At 38.1% G+C, this 25542-nt stretch overlaps 1 protein-coding gene across 1 annotated transcript in view; it reads left to right on the forward strand.

Moving 5' to 3' along the window:
• Positions 1–25542, forward strand: part of pot (zona pellucida domain protein papillote) — a 179145-nt gene that overhangs the window by 140678 nt on the left and 12925 nt on the right. The window contains exon 3 of the mRNA XM_081764456.1: positions 19325–19699. Within this exon, the coding sequence (XP_081620582.1) occupies positions 19325–19699 (375 nt within the window). The remainder of the gene's footprint in view (positions 1–19324; positions 19700–25542) is intronic.

The following is a 25542-nucleotide window of genomic DNA, read 5'->3' on the forward strand; positions in this document are numbered from 1 at the left end:
TCAGTTCACCGTGCTTTTCGTTGGTGTTTTGGCATTGATCTGCCTGCACAGCGCGGTAGCCAGCCCAAAAATGTAGGGGGGGCGGTAGAAGTTAGGGGGCGCCCGACCCAACCATATTATAGCCTATCGTGAAACTTTTAGGGGGGACAGTGAATATTTATGGGGGTCCCGGCCCAGCCTAGGCCCCCCGTGGATACGAGCGTGTGCCTGCACCCCAAATCATTAGTATCGCCAGTTTGAGGAGACAGGATGCTTGTACAAAGGTAAGAGTCCAGGTCGGCTTCGCATCACGAATTTAGCCATCATTTAGATATTGTTCGTGCTGCTGTTGCTGGACACAGAGCATTTGTACTGGCATAGCTAAAACTTGAAGATTTTGTGAGTATTTTGCAATTTATCCCATTTTCGTAGTGTGTTTTTATCAATACATCAATTTTTAAAATCAGGTCACTTTTTTTTTGCAACACCCTGCATTAACCAGTCGGTTTTTCGTCATTTTTGAGCATTTTTTAAAATCAAGTAGTGTATTACACTATTTCATTCTTAACTTACTTCCAAAAGCCTCCAAAATACTACCTTTCAATATACAACTTACGTTTCATATACTATAATTGTATATGGGGTCTAAGACGAATTCCTTAAAATCTCCCCAAAATTATTACAATGTTCATCTTCATTCCCTTAAAAAAAAAAAAAAAAAAAAAAGTAATTGCAAGACTATGTGTGTGAATTCAATTTATCTTCCCAACACCTATATGCAGTGGCATATTTAGGGGAGCTTCCGGGCTCAAGACCCCCGAAATCTTACTTACTATACCTAAGTATATGAAATACATTGCAGAATTTTCACATTTTCAGTCAAAGCCCCTCTCCCCCGAAAGTTAGCAAAGCCCCCCCGAAACTAAATCGTAAATACGCCACTGCCTATATGTGACGTTCCAATGAAGTAAACAGTGAGATTGCTTTCGCAGGACGAGATTACCTGATGTAATAATAATAGTAATATTAAATTATTAATTAGCTTAAAAAGAGGGAAGTAAAAATGAGGAGAAACAACTAGTAACCTACAGATATTTTGTTGAAGATGTTCTTTTTTTAAGTTAAAATGTTCCCCTGAACTAAAATCTGAAAAATTCTTTTCAGTCTTTTTTTTTATTATTCACTTAAAAAAAAAAAAAGGACTCAACAGAGAATCGTGATGACTTGGTTACTTTAATGTTTATGTTAACAACGTTTATTTTATTTTACTCTCAAAAATATAATTGGAAGAACTTGTCTTGTTGTTATGAAGACTTTTTGAAGAAGAGTTTGTTTGAATTGAAAACATTTTTTTTTTTTTAACAAAGAGAATCAATAATTCGCCTACCAGTACTCTGGGCCAGTGGTTCTCAACCTTTTCTGACTGACGACACACTATACTGAAGTAATCTATATATATAAAAGAGAACGTACAAATCCTTTGTTAGCTCATCACGCTAATACGGCTGAACCAATTTCTTTCATTTTTGGGGGGTTATTAAGATTTGGACCCTAGATGGTTTTTATCATATCACTTTAATTTTCAATTAACAGTGTCTTGAGATAATTGACCATTCAAGTGTCCATAACGTAGAAATCCTTTGTTAGCTCATCATAGCTAAATCTAACCGTATTTATATGCAACCCACATGACCGTGTCACTCGGCGGGTTAACATAAATGACAGGCGATATAATGTTAACATTTACTGCAATCTTCTATGGTTTTTATCATATCACTTGAAAGCGAAAAAGTAAAAATTATCTAAGTAACAAAGTTTATTGCGTTCGGGGGTGACCGCAGCGAAGCGGGGCGGGTTAACATAAATGACAGGCGATATAATGTTAACATTTACTGCAATCTTCTATGGTTTTTATCATATCACTTGAAAGCGAAAAAGTAAAAATTATCTAAGTAACAAAGTTTATTGCGTTCCGGGGTGACCCCAGCGAAGCGGGGTGAACGCTGCTAGTAATAATAATAATAATAATGTAACCATTATAATAGTGAAACCATTTAGTTTTTATAATGACTCTTGAGTATTATTGCTACAGGTGGAGATGTTGACTGGTACACTCTGTCTCTCGATTTTAACTAATTATTATCAAATTGTTCATGATTTTTAAATTCTGAAATTTTGCCACACACCTTAGGGAACGGCGTGATACACCAGTGTGTCGCGACACATCGGTTGAGAACTATTGCTCTAGGCTTAGGTATGGTTGCTGAAGTCAACTTCCTCCTTACTTTTTGCTTTTGATGAGAACACCTATAGATGCAAAGGGGAAAAAAATGAAATGAAATCTTTGAGTTTTACGTCCCATGCTTATACCGGTTAGGCTAAAGGAGACGGTGATTATGAGAAATGAATGAAATGGTGGAATGAAGAAAGTGGGAGGAAACGGAAGAACCCCGAGAAAACCTACGAGCACGGTGTTTGTTCACAACAAAGTCCACACGGCGCGAGCTGGGATCGAACCAGGCACCCCAAGCACCGGAGGTGAACGCTCTACCACTGAGCCACCGCGCCCAGCTTGATGCAAACGAAGTCATGTTATAATAGAAGATAAAGAAGAAATTGAATTTGAGAGTTTAAAATGGTATTATCTTCATGATACTAAAACCAAATATCTGGTGCTAAAGCCCAGAAAGGCCTATGGCCGCCAGAAGGCGCACTTTCAATTGGACAATTCATGGTCAGCGCATGGACTGCGAATATTATCACTGCTGATTTCCTATACTTTAGTTTGATACCTCTTCATTCATGTAGATCGTTACTTCATAATACAGGGTTAACATAAAACAAACTATATGCCCTCATCGACAATCCAACCCAGGGTCATATATCCGGAGATCCCTTGTCTTGTCTTGGGTCGATCCCAGCTCGCGCCAAGTGAGTTTTATAGTGAACAAACAGCGTCTGCGTAGGTTTTCTCAAGGTTCTCCCATTTCCTCCCACTTTCTTCATTCTACCATTTCAATCATTTCTCATCATCACCGTCTCCTTAACATCGAATTTATCGATCTTATTATCATTAATAATAATAATAATAATAATAATAATAATAATAATAATAATAATAATAATAATAATAATAATAATAATAATAATAATAATAAACGTACTGAGAATAACTACGTACGAGTTAAAATACAGTATTTTGACAAAAAAAACATTGTTATTAATGTAAGGTAGAAATATAAAAGGCAAAAGAAAAATACAAAATTATGCTGATTAGCTTTAAAATATGTGAATAAAACGTTAAACCCTTAATTATAGTCTGTGTTAATTGCTAAAACAATTGGAAGTAAAAAAAAATAATAATAATACACGACTAATTTCATTATAAACTCTAAAATAAAGTCCCATTCTAAAGTATTATTGTATTTGTTAGAAGAAAAGAAATTAAGATATGTTTCCTGTTATTCGCTTGAAATACAGACCGTGTAGTCTGAATTAAGTAATAATAATAATAATAATAATAATAATAATAATAATAATAATAATAATAATAATAATAATAATAACGTAATAACTTGGCGAAGATGTTCCTTTGTTTTACTTTCGTGTTTTGCAAGAGCATCGAATAAGGAAATAGTGCCAAAGGGTTTGTTAACGCTCCACGCTGTACTTGTTGTATATAAAACAATTTCTAACGGGAGTGAAAAATGAAAAAAAAAAAACTGAAAACAACAAGGAAAAGCCAAAATAAATCAAAATGAAAGCAACGGAACAAGCAACCAGTGTCTTTTATTGTTGACATTTTGAAGGTTTCATGGTAGACTGATGATCACAAAACCCTAACCAAAAATCTTTGGTTCCGATAACGGATTCGTTTTGCGTTCAATTGAATCAGAGCTTTTAAGATTTTGTTGGTATAAAAGAGATTCTTAAAAGTTTGGTATTGAAAAAGAGCAAAAAAATGTTTGCTGAAACGGTTCATTTTTGTGCGTTATCTGTCTCGGTGCAACATACCTTCCTAGATCTTAGTCTTCTGAATTCATTTTCAGTGTTGCAACAGACAGTATAGCCATATAAGAACAATCTTAAATATTACGTAGGCCCTATGTCCCTCTATCTGTCTCTAGAAATAAAAATTAAAGTGACTGTGTTCGTGAGTTAATAACTCTTGAACAATCCGATCGATCTCGTTCAAATTTTCAACATAGATGAGGTTTTGGCCTAGGATGGTTTTTGACGGTGCAACTTGGAGGAGGGTATATATATATATATATATATATATATATATATATATATATATATATATATATATATATATATATATATATATATATATATATATATATCGGGCCGAGACGAGAAAGAACTTTTCGAAAGTTGAGACGAGATGAGAAAACTTTACTTCTCGTTTCGTCGCGTTTCTTGGTCAACTCTAAAAGTAATTTATTCATTTATTTTTGTTTTCTTTTAAACGAAATGGAATTTTACTTAAGAGATTTTACTGCTTTCTTTTTCTGGTCTAGCTAAATATCCTTGATTTCTCGAAATTAATTTGTATGTCCCCGCGTAGCGTAGTCGTTAACACTCTCGGTTTTGGTGCGAACGGTCCCGAGTTCAATTCCCCCCAGTGGGGACGCTCAGTCAAAAAAGTATCACAGCTTTTTCAGGCTAGCCTTTCTGAGTGAGTTTTTCCATCATTCACACCAGAAAATTGTCGGGATGGTGCCTAACAAACAGGTCTGTTCCTTCCTTACTCCCCTTTACCCGGGTAGTGTGTTCGTCGAGGTACGTCATCCTTACGGCCTTACGACCAGAAATGTAGGCAATGCCCAGAAATATGTATAAATAAATAAATAAAAATTTATTTGCATTATACTCTATCCTAGCAGGAAACATAGTAGACTTAACAGTCAACATTGCGAATTTGCTAAAATGAAGTTGAAAAATACGTTGACAACGTATTTTAATAAGTATTGACCAACCACGAATTTACCCTCATTTAAACAGTACAACAGTTTTGATCTCCTGCTCCCGATTTCAATTTTAATTATTTCGTAGAAGCTTTGTTGCCAATTAAGTTGATTAATAAATGCTCAGCAAAGCATTCAATTACGACGTAACATCAACCTACAGGCAGTTGGTTATACTGATCTAATGCTAGAATTTGTGGTGAATATATATGCTCGTTCCTTCGTAAATTCACAGTTAAGACACACTGGACTATAAAAAACACCAAGTGGGTATACACACAACAATTCAAGTGGCGTTCTTTTAAACCCTTCTTTGCACGAACTTTCGGGCCATAGCCACTGCCTTGATCCTGATGATGTGATTCTCGATTTTGTTCCTTTAGTATTTGTTGCCATGCACGCAATAATTGCACACTTTTACTAAGAAGAAATTTTAATTATAATGTTTTAATAAAGACGTGTTGTACTTCCACGCCTTACCAAAAAATGGTCAGGAAAACGAGAGACCCCTAAAACGGCAGTCTCTCGGGAAAAGTCAGGGAATTTAGCACCAACGATTTTTTTTTTTTTTTTTTTTTTTTTTTACACTGTTAAACCGCAGACGATAACGTCGTCTCTTCGGGAGTGATATATATGGTAAACATTGGTTATGATTGATACACATATATGGTCTATGAGATTCGGCTACAACAATAATAAAGAAAGTCACTTTATTCATACAGAGGTGAATTATTATTGTTGTGAAACATGTGATACAAAACAAGAAACACAGATATGGATGGGGAAGGTTGAGATGTAAGTGCTTAAGACAGACAGCGGTCAATGTTTGGTTGAAATAATTAAAGGTATGCTTATTTGAAGAGCGGAGCGAATGATGTGATGAAGTGCATGGACGCCACAGTACACAGGGATGTGTTAGTATTCACAAATGAGCTTATCTTCTGTGTTGGGGCTACTCAACACTGATGATAGACATGGGGGAAGCCCTTGTTAGAAGGAAACTCACTGTGCAAACGATGGGTATATGTGCGGATTGAATTCTGATGGATGATAGGTAGCGAAGAAATGATGGTCAGGGTGCTCCGGATGTTTCTGGCCATAGATGGAGAGTAGATGCCGCAGTGGAGGATAGTAATACTTCGGCGAGGTGGAAAAGTTACTATCAAGATATATAGTGTCCATAAGCGTATGGTGCTGGGTTCTCCATTTCTTATCTACGTAGCGGGAGCGAAGATCTTCCAGATGGCGTGTGATGTGCGGAAATGTGATTCTTTCGTATAAGAGACGTGTGGGACTAGGCAAGCTTATTCGAAATGCGAGTCGCAAAGCCTGGCGTTCTATAATACGTAGGCGCTCGTAGAAATCATCATTCGCACTAACCCAGGCGGTGTGACCATGAGTGAGACATGGGCGAAGGAATACCTTGTAGGTGTTTAGGACGGTATCCGCGTGCAGGCCCCAGGTAGTACCAACCAGGCGTTTCAATAGATTTAATCGGTTTTGTGCTTTCTCTTTAATAGATAGAAGGTGAGGTTTCCAAGATAATTTGGCATCAAAAACTACCCCCAGGTATTTAACAGTAGTGCTGGGGTGGATAGATACACCTTCTACGTTAATAGCAAGTAAGGATGGATTGCGGCGTACTCGACTGCGTCTCTTATTTGGAAGTATTACCAGGGCTTGTGTTTTAGTACAATTCAATTTTAACTTCCATCGATTGCACCAGTTGCTAAAAGCATCTATAGCTTTTTGCAGAGAAATGTTGATTTGGTGCATAGTTTTGCAACAAGCCAGCAGTGCAGTATCATCTGCAAATGTGAAGGTGTAAATAGGCTCAGGCATCACGGGCAGGTCACTAACATACAATATATATAATAAAGGTGATAAGGCTGAACCTTGTGGGACACCAGTACAAGGAAAAATTGGAAAAGATAAACTATTATTAATGGAGATATATGCGAGACGATTCGTAAGAAAGTGGTACACCATACGTATATATGCGGCCGGAAGATCGAAGAAGTGTAACTTATATATAAGGCCATTATGCCACACGCGATCAAATGCCTTTTCAAGATCGAAGAGAAGAAGGCATGAGGGTGCAGTTCTATTATAATGGTTCGTGATGATGTTGCTAAGACGTAATAAGTTATCGAGGAGGCTATGTTCAGGTCGGAAACCTGCTTGGTGTTTAGGCAACAGATCATGAACTAACAGATGGCTATGGAGTCTCCGGACTATAATGCGCTCAAAGATTTTCCCCAGTGTGGAAGTGAGCTGAATGGGCCGATAAGAAGCTGGATCTGTTTTATCTTTATTAGGTTTCAGAAACATAAGTACTTTCGATACTTTCCAATCAGGTGGATAGTAGCCAGTTCTGAGAACAAAATTGTACAGGGTTGCCAAAATATGAAGTAAAATAGCAGGACCTTCTTTAATATGGCGGTAGGTAATGCCATCAAACCCTGGTGCCGTGTTTTTCTTGTGATTTATCACTTTCGTAATATCCAGGGGCGTTATTGGTGCCGTTAAAGGTTGCTGATCATCCAGTGTATGGTCCATGTTAATTCCAAGGTATCCATTATGAGGGTTTGTATATCTGGCAATGCGCCTATAAAGACTTGATCCATCTCGGAGAGAGGGTTCTGGCGTGAAGGTCGTCTGAAGAACTTGGGCAAATGCGTCAGCTTTCGCAGAGTCCGTTGTAAGAGCAGAATTCTTGTCGAGGAGAGGGTAGTGAGGAGTGCTGGTTTTCCCAATTAGCCGGTTGAAATGTTTCCAATACTTAGTTGGATGACTCTCCTCTGCTAAAGCATTAACTGTCTTTATCCAGTTGCGCTCTTTAAATGCTCGGATGTAATTTTGAACCATGCGAAGATACTGACGATGAAGTCGCAGTGTGGCTTCGTTACGGCTGTGGAGGTAATCCTTGTACGCTGTTCGAGCTAGAGATATGAGAGAGAGATAGTGAGGTGGTAATTTAGGCCGGTAAAGATTACCTGTGGTTTCCGGAATGTGATTGGCACCGCTGGTTTGAATGCTTTGCGTAATGCGATCTAAAGTCATGTCAAACGTAGAAATGTCAGATGGAAGTTGAATATCTGCTAGTGCGTCGTGTATATCCTGCCGGTACATTATCCAATTGGCACGGTCAAAATTTGGCCGAGAACGGAGAGTTTCTTGAGGTGGTTTTGATCGATTAGGAAAAACTATGTCTACCTTTACAGGATTATGATCGCTACCAATAGAATCGAGAACACTGACATCAAGATATGGAATTATACTAGATGAGGCAATTACCACATCAGGAGTTGTATTAGAGGATGGACGAGTTGCTCTCGGCAGTGGGCAAATTTCGCCGTTCGTGTGAGAAGTAATGAAATCAGAAAATAAACGTTTTTCAGTAGCATTTCTGCTATGGTAATTAATGTCAGCCATGATAATATAGGAGCGAAAATTAGTATCCAGGTATGTGAAAAACGAAGTAGGTATGCGAACATGCGGTCGAACGTATATGGTTGCTACAGTGATAGGCCTTGATTTAAAATAAATGGTGACAATATTATGCTCCGGTAGAGGTTCGGTGAATTTGTGATGAATGGGTTTGATAGGTAACTTATGTTGAGTGCCAATAGCTGTTCCGCCATTTGCTCTCTGTCCCGGTGGTCCATCGTGGCGTGTGAATTGATAACCAGGAAAATAAACGGATTGTTTTGGAGTTAGGAAAGTTTCATTTAAGAGAAAACTGTGGACCTTATGTTCATGTAATAAAGCAGTAAGTAGGTCTTTCCTGGTACAGAGTGACTGGATATTAAGGTAAAGAAATGTTATAATAAAGCCCGTATCCATGATGTATGTCAGTTAAACTTGGGTTGTAAGAGGATGAATTTGAAAATGCACTGTCTGTCCAGAGTAGGTTGCTTTGACATCCAGGTTATAGAGTATTTTAGTTGCATATACAACTTGGTGGATTATGTGGGCCCGCAAGAAAGGATGGATGTTCTGGAGAGCAAGACTAAAGAAGCGGATCATGTCTTCGACTGTAACGGGTTCTCGAAGAGAATTATGCGGAGGCACTGGCGTATCTGGTGTACGTAAAGGCACTACTAGGTCGGGTTTAGTAGGCTCTGCTTGAGGTTTGGCCTTACATTTGTAGCTATAGGTAGGATGTGCATCATGGCAGGTGTTGCAATTTGGTGGCGCTGCTCCGTTAGGGCAGTCTTTAGTAAGATGGTTTTGACCACAGTAACCACATTTAGAGGTATTCGGACAGTTAGGTGTCAGGTGCTGGTTATAAACCTGGCACTTTTCACATCGAATCGGAAGAGGTGGAGGTGTACGAGACGGTTCTACTTTATGGCGGTGTTTAAATATGTAGGCACCATATTGTAATAAATGGTCAATAGCTTGCTGTTCGTTTGTCAGAACTCGAACTAGATAGGTCGGACCAGTATTGTTGCGTATACGAATACATTTTTGAATGTTCACGCCTTCAGCAGTAAGTTCTTCTTCCACTTCCGAGTCAGTTATCTCGGGATCGACACCCTTGATGACGACGGATAACAGCGGTGGTTTCCTTGGTGGTGGACCTTGCGTCTGGCGTTTCGGTTGTAAAACAGTAATATTTGCATTTTTGCCAAAGATCTCAAAGGAAGCCTTGTTACGAACGTGTCTATGAAAATCTGGGTTCTTGGACTTGAGAATGACACCATTGTTAGTGAAACGAATCTCTGTTATTTCCAATCGTGGTACGTATTTAACAAGTTGTTGAAAAATATGCTTGGAATTCTTGAATTTTGTATCAAAGTTTGTGAGAAGGAAATTATAAATTTGATCGCGAGATGGAAGTGGTGTAGGGTCGGAGCTTGTTGAAGGTTGGATGTCCATACGCAAGTCCTGGTCATCATCAGTATTAACATTGGCCGCCTCAGGAGCAGACCCCGAACGGGGACGCTTATCAACTGACTTATCGGAGGTATCCGATTCCCGCCTAGTGCGCCTACGTTGATCCCTAGGCTGGGGAACTACAGGTGGTAGCCTATGCATTGGGCCAGCGGCCCTACAAAGTGATGGAGATAAATGTAAATGAATAGGTGATGTTCGGAACCAGCCAGAAAGAAATGAAATGAAGTGAAGTGAAATGAAAACAAAAATACAGGTTTTAACCCTCCAAAAGGCGTATAGACCTTTTGTCCACCCTGTAAAAAGCGTATTTGCACCGATCTCAGAAATACGTATTGCAATACTTCGTCATCGGAAGGTGCAATAACTGCTTTAAGACAGGTTAGGCTTAACCCAAAGTAAGTATGTCGCACCAACGTTTTTTTTTTTTTTTTAAGCTAGCTCGTAAGCTAGCAACCTCTTAGAGGGGTACGCCCTCTTTTAGGAATGGGATGTAAAGGAAAATGGTTGGACTAGGATATTGGGAGAGGATCTAAGGGGTGCATGGTTACAGTTTCAATCTTTATTTTTCTTTATTTCGTCATTTATTTACATCACTATATATGTATGATTATGGATGGACATTATGATCTTTGCGATCATAAACATACTGACAGGTGGATGCACAAGTAATAAACATATAGTAAACATATAAACATATAAGAGAAATCATAAAGAAAATGCAATCAAAAGAATGGAAATAAATTATGAAACTATAAACATAACACAGACGATAGAGGATGGTAATGATAAGTATATGCTATGAACGTGAAGGATGAAATGAAGTGCTAGCACGCCACAACACAAGGGAAAGGTTAGATCAACGAATGCTGTTATCTTCTGCCTAGGGGCGACGCTAGGCTGATGAAGACTGGGGGAGCCCTGTTAGTAAACAAAGGAAAATCACTGTGCAGTATATGAAGGAAATACGTGAGGGAGATGAGCATGAATACGATAGTCGTCCAAAAGTTCTAGGTTGAGATCATTAGGGGGCAATGTATAACAATAGAGTGTGAAAAGGAGGTGCAAAGGGGTATAGTAATAACGTGGTCGGCATGGGTGAAGTGAAAGGTAGTGCATAGTGTCAAAAAGTAGTGGGTGGTGACGAGAGTAGCGATCGGTGAGAAATTTACGGCGTAGCGTTTCTAGGTGAAATTTAAGAACAGGAAATGTAATAAGAGAGTAAAGATCACGGGTAGGACTGGGTAATGAAATGCGATAAGCGATGCGAAAGGCGTGTCGTTCGAAAACTGCGAGCTTGGCATAGTAGGATGGTGATGCTGATATCCAGGCTGGAGAACCATAGGTAAGCACTGGGCGAAGGAAGACTTTATATGTATTAAGGATAAGCTGGGAAGAGAGACCCCAAGTAGTTCCGGTTAGTCTTTTGAGTAAATTAAGTCTATTATATGCCTTAGTTTTAACAGAGTTGAGGTGAGGTGTCCAAGTGAGGTGACGGTCGAAAATGAGGCCAAGATAAGTGACAGTTTTAGAAGGATGTATTGGTACGTTATTGACTTGTAATGAAAGAAGAGATGAATTGCGATGGACTTTTGTGCGTTTGCGAGGTGGGATGAAAACTATGGCTTGGGTTTTTCCGGCATTTATTGTTAAATTCCATTTCCGGCACCAGTGTGTAAAGCGATTGATAGCTTCCTGGAGTGCAAGATTGATTTGCGGAACGGTGCGACAGAGGGCAAGAAATGCCGTGTCATCGGCATATTGGAACAGATGGACGGTCCTTGGTAGATCTGGAAAGTCGGCAACAAATAGTAAATATAAAAGAGGTGATAAAGCAGATCCCTGTGGAACGCCAGATAACAGAAAAATGGGATATGAAAGCGCAGAATTTATTGCAACGTAAGTAAGACGGCAGACAAGAAAGTGATATATGAGCCGAATATAGGTCATAGGAAGCCGGAGTCTGACAAGCTTGTAAATGAGTGCTAAATGCCATACCTTATCAAACGCTTTTTCGAGATCGAATAGAAGAAGACAGGATGGCTGAATTGTGTTATAATGGTTTGTGATTAATGTCGTGAGACGAAGCAACTGGTCGTTAATAGAGTAACCAGGACGGAAACCAGCTTGATGGGTCGGGATGAGATGGCGATCGGTTAAATATGGATGTAAGCGTTTGACGATGATCCTTTCAAAGATTTTACTGAGTGTTGACGTTAACTGGATGGGTCTGTAAGATGAGACGGAACTGGGAGGTTTATTAGGTTTTGGAAACATGAGACATTTTGAAACTTTCCATTCAGTGGGGTAGAAACCAGTGCGTAGGATGAACGTAAATATAAGGGCCAGAAGTTGGAGCAGTATAGGTGGGCTTTCCTTGATGTGGCGGTAAGTTATGCTATCAAAGCCGGGAGCAGTATTTTTCTTACGCTGAACCACAGCTGTTATTTCATCCGACTGGATGGGTACAGTGAGGACATGCGGTGGTAATGGATGGTTGGCGTCCGGCTGAAAGTGCTGTGAATTCGTGTTTACACTGTCAACAGGATGTGAGCGGGAAGTAACCTGTGCAGGAGGTGTAAAAATACCTTGAAGATGGTCTGCGAATGCGTTCGCTTTTTCCAAATCCGAGTGTAGTGGCTTGTCATCGACAAGGAGAGGATAAGGAGTCTTGGAAAATTTCCCACACAATGCGTTAAAACGCTTCCAATACACGGTTGGGTGGCTTGTGTCAGCGAGATTATTGCAAGTTTTCACCCACTGCCTTTGCCGATATGCTAGAAGGTAATTTCGGACAGTTCTCTGTAGTTGATGATGATGATGAAGTGCATCCGGGTTTCGTGTATGGAGATATTCACGATAAGCTTGTCGTGATTGACGAATCAAAGGAAGATAATGCGGTGGTAGTTTTGGACGATATGGTATGGATTCTGTTTGTGGTATGTAGAGAGCGGAGGCTTGTTGGAGAGCAGAAGTAACATGGTCAATTTGAGCGTTAAGTTCATCTGAAGTGGTTGGTGCTTGATAAGGTGCAAGAGCAGAAGAGAGATAAGTGCGGTAACGCGGCCAGTCGGCTTTATCGTAGCGGGGTGAAAGACGAGGTGGTGGGAGAGGCTGGTGAGGAGCAAGACCTGTATGATATGTAAGTTTTAACGGTGCATGGTCACTGCCAAGTAAATCGAGAACTGTGACAGTGCAGCGTGTGGTGAGCGTGTTAGAAGTAATTGCAATGTCCGGAGTGGTGTTTGATATTGGCCGAGTGGCCGTCGGAAGATCGAGAAGAACGCCTGTCGTATGAGTTGTGATATGATCAGTAAAACGGGTTCGGTCTTGAGCGGAGCGACTATGGAAATTGATATCAGCGAGAATGATATAATGGCGGTATGTAGCTGATATATGAGAGAAGAAATTAAGAGGAATTGGATTGCCTGGTCTGATGTATATTGTAGCCAAAGTGATAGTGATATTTTTAAAATACAGAGTAGTAATGACGTGCTCTGGTAAATGTAAAATAGGACATTGTTGCTGCCTGTATGGTATGGTGTATCGGAAGCCTACAGCGGCTCCGCCATTTGCTCGCAAGGCTGGTAGTGGGTTATCACAGCGGAGTAAGATGTAATTAGGAAATCGACAAGAGATGGACTTGGTCAGAAAGGTTTCGTTGAGAAGGAAAGCTGTAATGTGTTCTTCGAGTAATAGGGTCTGGAAGAGGACTTTGTTTTTAGGTAGAGATCGGATATTCAGAAACAAGAAAGACAAGTCCATGAGGAGAAAATGATTAAACAGTTGTTTCGTATCGTGCAGTATGAAAATGAACATAGTTATTGGAGTATGTAGCATAAAGTGAGACATTGAAAGTTGATTTAGCGGCAAGTGTGAGTTGTTGGAGAACGTGCTGTCGATTGAAGGGGTGGATATTCTGAAGTGCGAGAGTAAGAAATTCCAGGAGTTTGCCCACAGTGACTGGATCATCGACATGTTTTTCAGTGTTGGTGGATGCTGACTGGGTGCGGAGTGGAGCAACTAATTCCGGGTGTGATTCATCAGGCTTAGGTTTGTTTTTGCATTTATAGCTATAGGCGGGGTGCCTATCTTGACATGTTGGACATTGGGGTGGAAGTTCCATATTTGGGCAAAGTCGCGTTTGATGTGGACCAGAACAGTAACCACAAACAGTAGCATTTTTACAATCGGCTGTTGCGTGGCTGTTATACGCTTGGCATCGCTCACATCGAATAGGTAAGGGTGCAGGCGACCGAGAGGGTTCTACCCTGTGTCGTCGCTTGTATATGAGGGCGCCTTGAGTGAGAAGAGTATCTATGGTGTCCTGAGATGAAGTGAGGATTCTAACCATATAAGTTGGGCCAGTGTTATTACGAATACGGATGGCTTTGTTAATAGTATGCCCTTCATACTGTAATTCTGCTTGGATTTCCTCGTCTGAGTATGTAGGATCAACTCCTCGAATCACTACAGAAAGCATCGGAGGTCGTCTAGGTGGAGGTGGCTGTTTACGTCGAGAAGAAGTGAGAGAAGTAATGATGGCGGTGTTACCAAAAATTTCGAAGGATGCCTTATTGCGTACTGTCGTGAGGAAATTTGGATCTGTGGACTTTAAGATGTATCCGTTTCGCGTTTTGACAACTTCCTGGAGTGGAAGACTGGGTAGATATTTCCTAAGTTGCAGGATAATGAACTTTTCATTAGAATACTTAGGATCGTATTTCTGCAATAGGAAGCAATGAACAGATGCGGACTGTGTAGTAGTTGATGCTCGGCGTGATGATGTGGAATTTTCAGCGTCCATGTCGGATATATCGGAGTCATTGGCGGTATGTTGCTTCTTAGCAGGAGGAGATTGTGCTTTGCTGGCATAGCTGGGCTGACTAAGTGGAGATCTAGATCGTTGCCTGCTTGAGGCATTAGACACTGTTGAGGTAGTTGAGCGCTCTGAGGCTCGGCGGCGTCTTTCGCAGTGCTCTCTCTGCCTCTCCACCTTCGTGGAGCTAGCGGAGGGAGTTACGAAAACAGGTGGTAAACCTCCGTGTCTGCACTCTAGAGATGGTCCAGAAGCGTTGCCAGAGTCCGCCATGAGCAAACCGAGACCTGCGGCACGAAGCCGGAATGGTGTGTGTATGAAATCCCTGATCAAATGATGAGATGAGACGATGCAAAGGTGAGACGACCCGTTTGGATAGCCGTCAAGGTTGGATAAATTCACTTACCAAACCCGTAGCACTGGACGCCCTTGACTAGATAAGTCTGACGGACAGAGCTCAAAAGTAAGGCAAGAGAAAGAATCCGGGATGAGGAACAGGAAGGATTCAAAATGCAGCTGTTCTGACGTCTGGTACGTCACAGCTGTTTGGATCGAATGAAATATCGATCGAGATGTTTTGCCGCACCAACGACATGGCCTTGTGAGCATACCAGAAATTAATCGTAACTGGCAGGGAGAAATTGCATTGGTTTTTATTGTTCGCTATGCGCAAAGCTTTTAACCAGCAGTACATTTGACATTTATACCAAGTAATGAATAGTGTGCTATGAGTTTTGTAATTAGTCTGAATATAATTTTGTAGGTCTGTGAACTGTCTGATAACATTCACATGATTAGAAGTGCTGCCATCTTTTATTCTTATGTGCTACAAACTTAGTGCAATAGCACTAAATAAAGAACAACGTATTTTTGCATTTTAAGTAACAAATAAGTAACGAACAGCAACTTATTAGTTACTAGTTACTAGTTATTTGAAATAAAACACAAGTAACACGCTATAGTAGTAGTCATTTCAAGTTGTTTTTACTACTCTTTATTTGCTCTGCATTGTATATTCCCGTATAAGCCCCATTATATCCCTAGTTCCCTAGCCACTGTTCGAAATGAAAATGAAATGAAATCTTTAAGTTTTACGTCCCACGTTATGCGGGCTAGGCTAAAGAGACGGTGATGATGAGGAATGAATGAAATGGTGGAATGAAGAAAGTGGGAGGAACGAGAGAACCCCAGAAAATCCAAGGACACGGTGTTCGTCCACCACAAAGCCCACTTGGCGCGAGCTGGGATCGAACCAGGGATCCCATGTACCAGAGATGAACGCTCTACCACTGAGCCACCGCAGCCTTTTCAGATATTATGTTTCGCAGACAGGGTAAAAGGAGTTTTGGTAAACTTCAAACTTCTTGAAAACAAAAGAAACAATGTTTTTACCTTCCTTATGTGGTTGAGTTGCTATGTTAGTTCGGTCGTCTGTTTTCTGCCACTGCAACAATACGGTCCAGTTGTCTTTTGGCTGGTTGGAACTGAAGTTGAACAGCTGGTCGCTCGCTTCTGCAGCCAAGTGTAGTATGTACTACAAGACAAGTTGTCCTTTTTGTATTTTTTTTTTTATTTTTGTTTTTGGGAAGCAACAGAAACAACCTTTAGTGTAAAAAAATGTTTTCAAAGAAGATAAAGTACAATCAATGCTGCCCATTATTTAACTAAAACAATTTCATTTTTTTAAAACCGTTTTTGGTTTTATTTCTCTGTTTAAAACCATAGCAAATTAGGAAACTATGGTGCAGGTGTGCTAATAATAAGAAAACGGAAAAAAGCTAAACCGCAAGTGAATGTTGTATGTATTGAATTAATAAAAACCGTTATCAATGAAACAGCTGTTCCAAACCGTATAACCATAAAAGGAACAACTGTTTAATTGGTAACAGAATCTTGGTTTTGTAATTATAATCAAAGTAAAAGTATACAGAACCGCACATGTAATGGTCTAGATATTTAGAAGATTTAAAAAAAAAAAAAGTGATTGGATTGAAAACAATTTTCCCGGATACACAACAGTGGCGTTTGGAACGGGATAGAAGAAACTAGAACAAGGAAATTGCTATAGGTATCTCGGTAGTATTATGAGTGAAGATCAAAAATGTTACAGGAATATAAAAGCCAGTATAGGGTTGGCGCGAGAGAAGCAAATACAGGGTGTTTCAGAACAACACCGACAACGTTTGGGAAGTAACTCCTGACACCAATATAAGACAAAAAGTATAGACCGACCTGGGTGCACAAATGATAACTTTCGGAGTTATAGGCTGCCGAAAACATGAAAAAATGAACTTTCAAGGTCCATAGCTCCAAAAGTATGGGACCTGCCGCAGTCGGGTCATGATTTCACTTAGGAACTAATATGTGTCCTATCCAAATATCCATGTTTCAGAATCCTGGGGTACTTTATTTTTCTAGAGGTAGTTGGTGAGTACTTCCAATTATATGCCCGTAGCTAAACTCCCTCTATACAAATTGTTGTGTGAGTACCGAAGGATTCTGAAACATGGATTTTTGGATAGCAAAATTTCTAAAATTTTCAAACCAGCTCTACTATATAATTTGCCAATAAGAACGTTCAAACGGGGTTCAGTGGTTAAGTGGTATAGCGCTAACCTGTAGTGCGTAAGACCCATGGTTCGATTCAATCTCGCGCCAAATGGTGGACAAGCACAGTGTGCATAGGTTTTGTATGGGATTTTACGTTTCCTTACACATTCCTCATTCTACCATTTCCATTTATTATCTTCACCACCGCCTTCCTTAGCCTTGCACAAACGTCGTGACGCAGGCCCGTATTTAGGTAAGTGCTATTCTGTGCTCTATCACAGGGCGGTAGAATTTAGGGGGCGGCAAAATTTTGAATTTTTTTAAAGATTCACAATAAAGTAATATTTAAAACTAGCAACCCGCAGAGTCCCACGCAAGCGCGAGAAAATATGTTAATGTGTTTAATTCGCTCTTATGACAGTAGTTACTAATTAGCTAGCTTATCTGATTATTTTTAAAAAGTCATCCTCTCCCACCCCATCCCAACGGGTGAGGATGAACTTAAACATCATGCAAACTAATACATTTAAAATCAGCAACCTCGAAAACCATGAATTCAACACTATATCTGTCGTTTCTGATTACTTTTAAAATCTCGCTCCGTCTCTGAGGAGTAGAGTAGGTCTATGACCTTAAAGTTGAATTGGATTAAAACTGTCACTATTCATCTCAGCCACCCCAAAAACTATGAATTCAACTCTAATATTGATCGTTTCCGGGGGGCGGCAAATTATTATTTAGAACTCAGGGGCGCATAATGTATAAATACGGGCCTGGTCGTACGTAAAACTAGAAATGTTTATTACAAGAACGTTACAACTTTAAAATGAGACAGAATGAAAACTACAAATGAAAACTACAGTTTTTTTTTTTTCAATTTTGAAAATCAATCAATGGCATTATCTGTTCAAGTTAATGTATGTCAGATATCCTCTGTTTCGATGAGTGGAATTAATTGTGTTGTACAAGGTATTCCTTTACTTTAAAATCCTTTAGGTTCTATTTACTGTCACGCAGATTGGAAACATGCGAAATAACATTTGTGAGCTGTCTCGCCAGTAACAAAGGACGGGTTTCACCCGAAGCAGATGTAGATGACATTCAAACATGGCAGTTGTTTTGAGCGCACGAATGAGAGACCGCAATTCAGTGTTGAATTTCGACTTGGACTCAAAAGTTACTTTCTTTTTTTTTTCTTTTTCTAAATCGTAATCAGCCTGTTCTAAGTTTTTTTTTTCATTGTAAAAGATAATGTAGTGGAAATGTCGATTCAAAACAGGAATGATACTTAACGCAATATTTGTTTGAATATACATATGTATTTAAAGGATTTTCCCTCCTAAAATGGCAGTTGTGTATGCAAGGACGGTTTCGGCGTTTTAATCCCTTCATTCAGCAAACTATGTAAAAATAAGCATTTACGATATTAAGGTATGTAGACAAACACCTGAAATTATATGAAGTTTTAAGCTTGAACCCACCCACCCCTCCGACGAACTTCTTCGTACGCCACTGGTGGGTAGCATGTGGTTACACATTCGCTATAAGGGCGGTTAGGAGTTTTAGTGAAATCATTAGATGGACAAAGTTGATGAAACTTCTTAGAGGTGTTAGTGCTATTTCTCTCTCTCTCTCTATATATATATATATTTATATACATATTTGAAAACCTTATTTATATAATTACTTCGCAATTGAGGCGATATTTGGAAAAAGAGCATATAGGGTTATATTCCCTTTTCCCATCAATCAATTTAAATGGACTTTGATAGCTTGGTCTCTATGGTATTTGTTAGAAAACTTTCATACTACAAGCGAGAGAGGAGATTGCAAAAAGTAATATACAGCTAATTCCTGTAGTACTCTGAATGGCACACAAAATTTTACGAACATTTATTACTAAACATGGTTTCCAGTATGTACCCTATTTTCCAGCCACCCTCAATTTTTCTACGTTCTGTTTTAAGCTTAATGTAATATTGTTTGTGTAATATAATGCGTATTTGATGTAATATTATTTACTTAAATGATAAGAGATTAATAAGAATTTACGTTACCATCTATTGTCAATTTGTTCTTATGAATGCGTTCTCCATTGTACTTGCAGATGTCTGTGATTCCTCGACTCGCCGCCAGTGTGGTGCTGCTGATTTGGATGTGTCCATGCATCATCCTGTCGCAGTCCAATTACGCCAGTCATGGAAACAACATAGAATACGTTGGAGAGGGGCTGCCCGACACGGCCACTTTGGACGGCAAAGTGACCAAATTGGACGACATTTCCCCCGTCATATTCCTCAACAGAACGAAAGCTACCCTCAACTGTGCAGCTGGCTCAATGCAGATCGACCTAAAATTTGATCATCCCTTCTTCGGCATTGCGTACGCAGATTTCGATCGCAACAGCGCGTGTACGGTGGCTGGCAAAGGAGATTTAACGTACCACTTGGAGCTACCGTTGAAAGGTTGTGGAACAAAACAGGTTAGTATGCCCAACCAATATTATATCTATACCAATATTATGTTGCGTGAGTATTACCAGTGATTCTATATAGGCAATACGTATAATCTTATTAAAAAATATATCTTCCTATAGAAAATCATATTCTGGGAACTGTATGCAGGACATTCTAACATTTGTCTTTAAGTAAAGTTCTTACTTTGGGCGTAGAAAATCCATATTTGTTTAATTTAATTCCAACTTTGCATGAACATTGCACAAAAGCAATAACAAAAGACTGGAAATGTTCGAAAAGAATGGAGAGAATCAACTGTCAAGCGGAAAACGAATGAAGTGATGTTAGAAATGGGGGAGGAAAGCTTTTTTTTTTTTTTAGATGTAATTGAAAGAGAAACTGGGTGGGACATTGGCTGAAAAGGAACTGTATCATAAGGGACGTGCTAGACGGTATGGTGGCAGGAAAGAGAGGGAGGGGGATCAAAGGAGGCTGCAGCTAATGGATAGTATCAAAGAAAAAAAATCGTACGTGAAGACGAAGAGATTAGTTGAAGACTGTGGAGCATGGAAGCTTCTCATTTGCGGAAAGTAACCAGCCAATAATGGCAGAATACCTATGATGATGATGACGTACTGTAAAGGGCATTTCAAAGAGAGCTGGGTTGCCAAGATTTATCAAGAAGATTGTTATCGATTCAGGATAACAAAACGAATCGATTGGCATAAATTTTGGCCACTTCTGGTTTGGAGTCAGAATTTACTTTCTGAGGCCTGTTTATATCTAGCAACTTTATATATAAGCAATATCTCCATAACAATGATAAAGGAACTTGTATGTTAACATGTAAATACTTTAATCTTTAACTCAGTAATTCCAATAACATATAATGGAAAGAGAAATTAGACTCCCCAAAGGTAAATTTTAACTAAGCTGAAAATGAGTTAAAGTAATATCAGTCGATTTATTTTGCTACTCTGAATCGATTGCATATGGACATTATCTATGTAGAATCACTAGAATTGTTCGGACTAGGGAAAGTAGATGGTGAATCTACACTGGAAATGTATTTCTGGAAGTGGCCAGTTAAACGATTGATGTAAATATCCTATATTAACTACAGTATATATAACATTACATGAACTCACTGACATAAACTCAACGAGCACTTCCATTTGATATGGAAAATTGAAATTTGGCATAATTGTAGCTTTTCGGGACTAACCCACAGGATAATTGCCAAAAGTGAATATTTTTTAACTTTTAGGGCATTTAAAGTGGTTGAAGAAATTCCCCATGTTATTTAAATGGACTTTTTTTCTGGGAGGATACAAAACCTTATCTTTTAGATAGTTGAAATAGGAAAAGAAACTTGAAATTCGATAGAATTACGGATTTAAGAGGTACGTGGCTGTAAGCCGAGCAAACGCGGGGGTTTGGGGATGGAGCCCCCAGCTAGCTAAAGGCTAGTTGTCTATATAGAACCACATTTCTGGGTCCTATCAAGCAAATTATTCCTGTAAAACTTATTATATATAATGTTTATAATGAAAATTACTTAGATATTTGTAAGGCTCACATTATTATGTGTTTAATATTTCTCCTTTGTGGTACTCGACTGAACTTTTTCGTTCATTGCTATATTTCTTACCACCAGTGCCATCTATAAATGAATATTTGCAATATTTTATTCGCAGATATTATACAAGCCTTTGATTATCTCCATTTGGTCAGCTATTTACCTTGCCCCTGTGAATCGTGTGTTCTTTACAGTATTCCTCGCGTGCTAACCATTAATTAAGCAGAATAACTTCCGTGAGTGAACACACTCGCAAAATTATTTATTATCAACTTTTCAAGATTCTGTTAATTATATACCTTAAAACTTTTTATCATATGTTATGTTTAACTTTGAATTTTTCTTCTCGGATTCACGTCACAAGTTACAAGTTTACTTTTTTTTTTTTTTTTTAATTATATTACTTTCAAGACCTTATAACACACGGAAGTCAAGGTGCGTAATAAAAACAGTAGAAAAGATAACAAAATGGCATTACAAACGATTTGCTTGTATCCAGGAAACGCTTCATATTTTAAAGATTTTTTTTAAAATGATTACTGTATAAGAGACATAACCTTTGAAAACAATGCTTTTATAAAAAGTATTGAAAAGGAAATATTTGTGGAGTATAATGAAGAATTGGGACTATCAAAACAGTGCTTTTATAAAATGCACTAAAAAGTATATTTTTGTGGGTTATAAAGAAGAAGTAGGACTGTAAAAACAATACTTTTATAAAATGCACTGAAATTTTTTCTGGGGTATAATGAACAAGCGGGACTTTAAAAACAACGCTTTTATAAAATGCACTAAAAAGGAGATTTTTGTGGGCTATAATGAAAAAAAAAAATATTATAAAAGGAATACTTTTATAAAATGGATTAAAAAGGAGAATCTTTGTGGGGTATAATGCAGAAATGGGACTATAGAACAATGCTTTTATAAAATGCACTAAAAATATTTTTGTGGGATATACGGTACTGAAGAAATGAGACTATAAAAACAATGCTTTTATAAAATACACTAAAAACGAGATATTTCTGGCGACAAAATGAAATGGAACTATGAAAGCAATGTTTTTTTTTATAAAATGAACTAAATTGTTGTGAGGTTTAACAAAATGGAATTGTAAAAATCAATACTTTTATAAAATGCACTTGAAGATTTTTGTGGAGTAAAATGAGATGGAACTATAGAAACAGTACTTTTATAAATACACTCAAAGGAGATTTTTGTGCGGTAAAATGAAATATGAGTGTAGAAACGATGCTTTTATAAAATGCACTAAAAGAATATTTTTGTGAGGTATAATGAAGAAATGGGATTACAAAATCAATACATTTTATAAAATTACACTAAAAATAAGAATTTGTGGGGTATAATAAAGAAATGGGACTATAAAAACAGCAATGCTTTTTTAAAAAATCACTAAAAAGAAAATTTTTTGTGGAATAAAATAAAGAAATGTGACAGACTAAAAGCATTGGGCACTCTTCTTAAAGTTGAGGAGCAAAGTTTTTATGGATACTAGAACTATAATCGATAATAGAAATATCATATAAACATCAAATCGCGTCCAATGCTTTTTAGGCTTAACCAATTTGTTTAAGCTCCTCACACAAGAAACTACTTTGTAGTGAATTTTACAAATACATTGCTCTTAAAAGTGTTTTCCTGGTTTTTCGTTTTACTTTTCAGTTTTTATTTAATATCCTACAGTCAACTCTTTACTTCTGACCTCCTTAATTTGAAAATTACTTCATGATTCTAGAATTTAATATTTTCCAATTTTCTCGTTAAAAATTCCTCATAAGCGTCACGAAGCAGCACTGAATCCGTCTGCCATCTTAAGTAATACAGTAAAACCTGTCTTCAACGGCCCCTTTATTAAACGGAAAACTGTTTTAAACGGAAATATTTCACGGTCCCATGAATTTTGGAGAACAAAACGTGTAAAACTCCCTTCATTAAGCGGAAACTGTGTTACGCGGACAACGGAAAGAAAAATAAACATTTAACGGAAAATTCTGAGTTCCGGACTACAGCGTTTAGAAGATGTTTGGACATTCTGTGAGACATATACATTACACTGTCTGAGATAAAATGTTCGTTCTTTTGTTAAATATTTCTGGACAGTGTTGACCTTCCCCAACCACTACTCATATTCATCCCTACAAGTTGTCCTTAATCTCCGCGACTTAATCAAGAACCATACGGAATGTCGGAAAGAAGAAAAAGAGATAGAGGAAGAATTGGAATACGATACCGAGTTCGAAGAAGAGTGTAGAATAAATACATATTAAGATGCTCTCAGAAGTTTAAAGCAACTGCAAAAATTTGCCTTACGGAAAAATTATTCTGATTCACTTACTATAATTTCTCAGGCTAAAGCGTATGCGGAAAGTCAAGCAGTCAAGCAGCAATGTACACAGAAAACCCTGCTTGGCTATTAGAAAAAATAAAGAAAACGTGTGCACAATATATTATGTATTCATTTTAATTTTTTTGTGTATTTATTCGTAGAAGAAAGAAGTACTGTAATCGAACAATGTACGTACAGCAATATATTTCCTCAGTATGCCCCTTTATAAGCATGTATTTAAAAAAAAAAAAAGAAAGAAAGAAAGAGAGGAAAGGTCTACCTCCACTAAGCGGAAACCTGACCTTAACGGAAACTTTTGCAAGTCCCGCTCGATTCCGCTGAAGACAGGTTTCACTGTACTTAATTAACTGATGTGGGTTAAGCATGTACGCAATGTAAATATATTTGTATTAACTTTATTCTAAGACATTAATCTAGAGCGAAAATTATGTGAAAATGTTGTATTATCATTATGGCAATATTAAGAGCCTGCCTTACTAAAAATAATACAAAATTTATAATTTTTCCTTTGCTTGTTTATTCATAAGTGAAAGGAGATAATGAAATGCAAGTCACCACAATAATCGATAATGTTATTCTACAACAGAAACTATGAACCCGAAGAATTTTCAGTGTTTCCATCAATAGAAATTACAGTATTATCAGAATAAAATCTCCCTCTCCCCCAAAATCTAAGTTAAGGCAGCGACTAGAGGAACGAACTCAACTACATTTGATTACGTATCATGTTTTAACATTTATTATTTAATTTTAATAATTATATGTTAAAGCCATTTTGTTTATTACAAACTAAATACAAATATTAGACCCTATTTAAAAAGTGGTTCACAGGATACCAAAACAACATGACACGTAATCAAATGCAATTGAGTTCGTTCCTCTAGTCTCTGCCTTAACTTAGATTTTGGGGAAATATTATTCTGGCAACACTGTAATTTCTGTTGATGGCAAGGCTGAAAATTCTTCAGGTTCATATTTTCTGTTGTAGAAAAGCATTATCTATAATTGTGGTAAGTTGCATTTCATTATCTAATTTCACTTATAAATAAACAAGCAAAAGAATAATGGTAAATTTTGTATTATTTTTAACATATCAGGCTCTTAACCAAAAGGTTTAATTACCAAGTCCCAAAAGTTGCCGTTATCTATTACAAGTCACATAAAAAAGAAGAAGAAGAAGAAGAAGAGAGAGAGGGAGAGAGAAATTTTATTGTTGATTCTATCCATGAATACATCTTAACTATTTTTCTACATAGTTACCACGAAGCTTAAGCATTTTTGATAGAATGGCGGCACACATTTTCGTAGACCCTCTGTGTAGAATTCTGCAGCCCGAGACTTCCATAATCTAGAACTGATGTCTTGAGAATTTCACTGTCATTGAAAGTTACGAAGTGACAAAAGAAGAACAGAGGAGGAGCAGGTAAAGGAGCAAAGCAAGCAAACAAAGAAGTCACTAGGGACAAAGTCAGTACTGTGTGATTAGAAAGTCCCCATCCTAAGCTTTGAATTGTCTTAATAGCGTTTGAATAGCTGATTTGAGAAACGTCATAAGTCAGCCATACGCCGAAAGTGAGTTTACATGCAGGTTCGATTCTTGAAGGATAGCTAGGTCTACACAATTGGGTTCTGATGTGTCAAAAGTCACGCTAATAGTTCTTGCAAATATCGAGCTGCAACAAGCGTCCCTGAGTTGACAAACGCCAAAAATCATTGATTTAGGGCATTATTGACATCATTGACTTATGACGTTTGTCAAATCATCGATTCATTTGTCGTAAAAAGAGAAAAATTCCAGACAGTAACATTCGTCTTCGCCGATTTCAGATAGTGCATTGCAGATAAGACAGTGTTTGGTAATACATATGTGCTGTGATATCAACTATATTCTGTCTTCTTACGTTGAGAAAACGGATCACAGACCT

The sequence above is a fragment of the Thermobia domestica genome, chromosome 7, assembly GCF_964235325.1.
Source record: "Thermobia domestica chromosome 7, izTheDome1.hap1.1, whole genome shotgun sequence".
Taxonomy (NCBI): Eukaryota; Metazoa; Arthropoda; class Insecta; order Zygentoma; family Lepismatidae; genus Thermobia; species Thermobia domestica.